The 6,512-nt window shown below is 33.5% G+C and overlaps 1 protein-coding gene across 8 annotated transcripts in view; it reads left to right on the top strand.

The window, feature by feature from the left end:
• Positions 1-6,512, top strand: part of acvr1c (activin A receptor type 1C) — a 95,450-nt gene that overhangs the window by 48,031 nt on the left and 40,907 nt on the right. For 4 of the 8 annotated variants that reach the window (XM_073912447.1, XM_021478827.3, XM_073912446.1 and 1 more), the window contains exons 8-9: positions 690-820; positions 1,164-1,841. In XM_073912447.1, coding sequence (XP_073768548.1) covers positions 690-820; positions 1,164-1,289 — 257 coding nt within the window. In that variant the 3' untranslated portion in view covers positions 1,290-1,841. Of the gene's footprint in view, positions 1-689; positions 821-1,163; positions 1,842-6,512 lie in introns of those variants that run through there. The other 4 variants (XM_073912449.1, XM_073912451.1, XM_073912450.1 and 1 more) reach the window with 2 other exon arrangements.

Genomic DNA, 6,512 nt, shown 5'->3' with positions numbered 1-6,512 from the left:
TTAAATTAGTATATATTTTATATAAGTTTATATATTTAATTGAACTTTAAATATATATATATATATATATATATATATATATATATATATATATATATTTTTTTTTTTTTTTAAAGTTCAATTAAATATATAAACTTACATAAAATATATAGTAACTTATATATAATAATTAATTTTAATAATATATTAATAAAATTAATTATATATATATATATATATATATATATATATATATATATATATATATATATATATATATATATATATATATATATATTATATATATATATATATATATTGTTATTTATATTTTTAAAGTTTAATTAAATATATAAACTTACATAAAATATATAGTAACTTATTATATATAATAATTAATTTTAATAATATATTATTAAAATGAATTAATTATATAATATATATATATATATATATATATATATATATATATATATATATATATATATATATATATATATATATATATATATATATATATATTAATTATTGTTTGTTTGTTATATTGTAAAAAATATATACATAACATCATCAACAACATAACATATTTTGCCAGTATTGTGCAGCTCTACTGTAAATGTTACACATCCACATCCAAAAGTTTTTCAATACTAGTAAATCAAATGCATTTACTTCTAGTAAACATAGAAAACATCTTTTGTGTTCTGCAGGGATTCATGAAGATTTCCAGCTGCCTTATTATGACCAGGTGCAATCAGACCCATCACTAGATGATATGAGGAGAGTGGTGTGTGAACAGAAACTCCGACCCAACATTCCCAATCAGTGGCAGAGCTGTGAGGTTTGTGTGTAACCTACCACGCATGTGACTTTTAAAAATGTGCAGCTTTCACATTGCGACAAACGTCTGCTCTGGATTATGTGAACCTCAGAATAAGGGAAAAACGGAGTATAGTGTTTTTGGGAGGTGTTCCCTGCTCTGGTTGCCAAGAGACTGTTTCTTCTGTTTGTCATTTCCACATCTGTTCCACCCCACTCCTGAAGATTGTTATAAGTTTAAGGACTTTTATATTTGCAAGTATCACATTTCTCTGAATATGGAATGAGGACATGGATTTAAAATTTCATCTTTAGTAATTGAAAATTGAAACATGATTAATTATGTATGTTTGTGTTTGTTTCAGGCACTGAGAGTGATGGGTAAGATTATGCGGGAGTGTTGGCATGCCAATCCAGCTGCTCGGCTGACAGCGCTACGTGTCAAAAAAACCATATCTCAGGTGACTGTGGTCAAGGATGTTAAAGAATAACCCCAAAGCCTGCTGTTTCTCTTATCTCTGTCTATCAGTGTTACTGGGACATAGCACAGTTGAGATGCCAAAGAATGAAGTTTAAGAGGGAAAAACTGTGAGACACAATGTTGTAATAATGAATGGAGTAATGTGTGTGTGTGTGTGCGTGTGTGTTTTGTAGTCTGTAAATGGTAATTGAGTACTGATACACTGCTACCTCAGTTGAAGTGTTGCACATTATGACCTTTGCACATTATGCTTTGTGCCATAAATGTTTTGTCTGTTGTGCAGATAAATAGTTGCTGAAATATTTTGACACACTAAGTCACATATGTGTATGCATGTGCTTGTATACACAGTAAAAGATTATTGTTGTTATCTGTATTTTGCTTTTTTCATTGGTTTGGTACTATTTTCATAAGTTAGATGGACATTTTCAAATCTCTTCGTTCAAAACTTTAAACCACATTTCAAATTATGTCATGATTTTTGTGCCGTCGCACATATTTTCATTCCACATTATCATGGTTTCAGAACACAAGCTCATTGTGAAATGTATTGAGAACATTTGATTTAAGCACCAAAATACAACAGTAAGATTTTTTTTTTATCTTATAATCTTAGTACTTAATATATATATATATATATATATATATATATATATATATATATATATATATATATATATATATATATATATATATATATATATATATATATATATATATATATATATATATATATATGTGTGTGTGTGTTTGTGTGTAAATGAAAATGACTGTACACTGTTGCTTCCCATCCAACCTGATAGAGTTTGAGAGGTACTGCAAAGAGGAATGGGCAAAAAAAAGAGAGGTGTGCCAAGCTTGTGGCATCATATTCAAAAAGAATTGAGGCTGTAATTGCTGACACAGGTGCATCAATAAAGTATTGAGCAAAGGCTGTGAATACTTCTGTAGATGTGATTTTTCAGCGTTTTTATTTTTAATAAATCTGCAACAATTTCAAAAAATCTTTTTTCACATGGTCAATAGGGGGATTGTGTGTAGAATTTTGTGGAAATAAATTAATTTAATCCATTATGGAATAAGGCTGTAACATAAATAACGTGAAAAAAGTAAAGCAATATGAATACTTTCCGGATCCACTGTGTGTGTTTATGTATGTATATATTCATACATACATACATACATACATACATACATACATACATACACACACATTTCCTGTAGTTTTTTTTTATTTATTTTTTTATTGAAAGCTCTTGCAGCAAATTAACAAACAAGTTGCGATTCTATGTACATAATAAATGGTTCATTGATTAAATATTAAGATCAGTTGATTAAAAAATAGTGTAATGTAATAAACTGAATGTTAAGTAATAGCTTTATGAAAGAAGGAAACATTTATATAGATCAAACACTTATTTTGTGTAATAAAAAGCATATTTTGTTATTATGTGTAGTGTTCTAACACAATTGATAAATGCTGTTTGACAAAAGTGCACTTTCGATGATCTGTTTTGAAAATGCATCAATTGCTTGTTAAAATTGTGCCAAACCAACTTTAAAAAATGTAAATCAAGACCATGCTGACGTCAGACAGCATAATGCGGTCTGCAAAAGGAAATGTTTTTATAGCCAAGCTTTGTTCAGGTTGTGGTTTCCTTGCATATGCTTTTCTGCTGTTTTAAACTGTTCACATCACTTTTTGACTACTTTGTACCTGCAGAAGCAATGAGGAGCGATTTCCTGTAAGGTTGGTAATTTATGAATGTAAAAGGAAATCTCAAGTAACCATTTGCTCTTGGACAAACCCTAAAGTCTAAACAGGAAAAAACAACGTAGCTAACCATTTAACGCCTTATGAATGTATGCGTCTAGAGCAAGGGTCTCATTTATAAAGTGTGCGTACACTCATATTTGATCTTAGAGTGTGTGTAGGTCAAAATTCATGGCAACGTTCATAACGTTCACAAAGCCAAGAGACATTATCACCCTGCAGCTGAAGACCCAACTAACGGTAGACAACATTGAGGACACTTGGTTGCTTTTGGAAGTGGTGTTATTGAGGCCAACAGGGTATGCTCTATATGAAGTCTTGGTGGAACCTAATGCCACAGTATAGTGAAGGGGATACCATACAGTCAGTGAGCTCCATCTTTTGGATGAGATGTTAAACCAGGGTCCTGACACACTGTAGTCATTAAAAATCCCATTGCACTTCTTATAAAGAGTAGGGGGGTAACCCTGGTGTTTAGGCCAAATTCCCTCTCTCTGCTCTTACCAATCATGGCCTCCGAATCATTCACATTCACTGAATTGGCTCAATCACTGTCTCTTCACCTTTAGCTGGTGTGTGGTGAGCACACTGGCACCATTGTCCTGCAGCTACCGTTGCATCAGATGGATGCTGCACACTATTAGTGTGAATAGACCCCCTTACCTTATTGTAAAGCATCACAATAAAAGCAGTATACAGTTGAAGTCAGATTTATTAGCCTCCTTTTATTTTTTTAATTTTTTAAATATTTATTAAATGATGTTTAACAGAGCAAGGAAATTTTCACAGTGTGTCTGATAATATTTTTTCTTCTGGAGAAAATCTTATTTGTTTTATTTTGGCTAGAATAAAAGCAGCTATTAATTTTTTTTAAAACCATTTAAAGACAAAATTATATAAGCATTTTTTTTCTCAATAGTCTCCAATTACCCTAACCTGCCTAATTAACCCAATTAACCTAGTTAAACCTTTAAATGTCACTTTAAGCTGTATAGAAGTGTCTAGAAAAAATTTCTAGTAAAATATTATGTACTGTCATCATGGCAAAGATAAAATAAATCAGTTAGAAATGAGTTATTAAAACTATTATGTTTAGAAATGTGTTGAATAAATCTGCTCTCTGTTAAAAACAGAAATTGGGGAAAAAAAATAAACAGGGGTCTAATAAGTCAGGGGGGCTAATAATTCTGACTTCGACTGTATATCCAGATAAGGCATATGAAGATTTATTTTTGTACGTTTGATGCCAGTTAGCACAACTTAGACAGACATTTTCATGCCTTTGACAAGTCAAACCTGTAGCTTCACTTATTAGACTTGAATGTAACATTCCAACATGTCTGAAGATACCAACACGAATGTGTATATGAACAAACAAGGGAGTTGCTGAAACATATACCTTTTAAAGTGATTAAACTTCATGTCTGTTTTGTAGTATGCTTTAAATATGTGTGCTTGAATTGTCTTTGTTTCAATGAGATCTAGTGCAGTAGGGATTTCTTTGTGATATATTAAAAGTCCTGAGATGTGTTTGTGAAATGTGTGCGTGCAACATAAATATGCCTTGTGAGGTTCTTGTGCAAGTTTGACTTTTGTACAGATATAGTTCGGAACAGTTTTGTCTGTAATTTATATCACTTTTGATGTATTGCTTGTGTTAAAGTAGCCTCTGTCAACACAACACTAACAATGCTTGTTTCTGTAGGCTTTTCTGAACTCATGACATAATGCATGTGATGCATTTTAGATTTTAGTCATCAGACATGGACAAAGCTGGTTGATTGATTTACTGATGGAATAAGCATGGGTATGGACTCAGTTACGCTTATTTAATCTGAACCAAAGAGTTAATAAATTTTGCCTGCTCTTCAGAAGGTCCTTCTTTTAATCCTGCTTTAACCATTTGTTAAAGCTAACAAACCAGCCTGATCTCATGAGGAAACGGAAGTATTTTACGTTTTGTCAGTTTAGTGGCTAATTAGTACGAATTCGTCTGAGTTTAAATGTACAAAATGTACGATTTTAAAAAGGAGGCGTGGCATCCAACCCCGCCCCTAACCCCAATCGCCATTGGGTGATGAGCAAGTCGTACTAAATTGGAGAAGGGTCTGGCTGCAGACTTAAACTTCCACCTTCAGGCGTGCACTCTCTGGCTTGCATGCTCAGGCACCCACACTTCCTATGCAAGTTACGTCATTTACAATCGACACCTGCACCTGTCACGTCACTTCAAATCAACTCAAATAAACCAAAAGTAAGTTTCAAGTTCGTTTGAGTTGCCTGGGAGGACGTTGTCAAATAATTCTAAGTAGCCTACTTAAACATTTCAAGGAGGTATTACAAATAACAGATACACATTACGGACTTACAGCAATGATTCTTGATCAACTTGGGCTATTCTTTTTAACTATTCTTGATTAGTTAGCACGTCTGCGTAGGAGTGCATCCATATGAAATCACAGTTGGAGCGCAGCTTTAAGAGTCTCTACATCAGGGGTGCTCAATCCTGTTCCTGGAGATTTACCTTCCAGCAAAGTTCAGATCCAACCCTGATCAAACACACCTGAGCCAATTAATTAGGACCTGAACAGCACTTGATAATTACAGGCAGGTGTGTTTGATATGGGTTGCAACTGAAATCTGCAGAAAGGTAGATCTCCAGGAACACGGTTGGTCACCCCTGCTCTACATGATCCCAGTCCAGTGTTATAGGTCCTCAAAACATAATGTTGAGATCGACTCGATAACGGAACGTCTCGACTCGCCTAACAGAAAGAAAGCAGCACAGATGATGTGTAACATTACTGCAGAGCTGTTGTAAGGCAAGCATTCGTGGTTCGTTACGATCTGTTTACGTAACTATAGCAACTGCGCCGTATGTTTCCAGAAACCACAGTGAAACGCTTAGAAAAAAAGGCACTTGAGTAAGGGTGACTGATAAGATGTTTGTTGCAACAATCTTAATGAAATCCATTACCTCAGATTTTTCCCCCTCAGGAAGAACTTTCATGCAAGTGGCCACAGGTGGCGATTGTAGATGACGTCACTTGCAGAGGAAGCGCGGTTGCCTGAGCGCGCAAGTCCGAGCATGCAAGCCTGGAGGTGCAAGTGCAAATCTGCAGCCAGACTCTATTGCTAAATTGTACGAATTATATCATACGAACTCATACAAATTAGCCACTAAATCAAAGAATTACTAATTGCTGTGAGATTGCAATGAACAAACACACACAAATAAATAAATAAACAAATAAATAAAGAAAAATGACAGCAATCTGGGGCAGCTGAATCCTAAACAGTGTCTGGAAAAATGTATGATTATTAGGCTTAAGCTGTAGATCACTGCGCTTCATTTGGATTTTCAATCTGACATCCTAAGCCTGTGCCATTTGTAAATGATGTTTTGACACACGGCAGAGAGATTTAAAAGAGAGGCTGGAAATGATTATTTAATAGACA

This window comes from Danio rerio, chromosome 9 (assembly GCF_049306965.1).
Source record: "Danio rerio strain Tuebingen ecotype United States chromosome 9, GRCz12tu, whole genome shotgun sequence".
Classification (NCBI taxonomy): domain Eukaryota; kingdom Metazoa; phylum Chordata; class Actinopteri; order Cypriniformes; family Danionidae; genus Danio; species Danio rerio.
The sequence above is the reverse complement of the archived record's forward strand: the minus strand, read 5'-3'. Positions and strand labels throughout refer to the sequence as shown.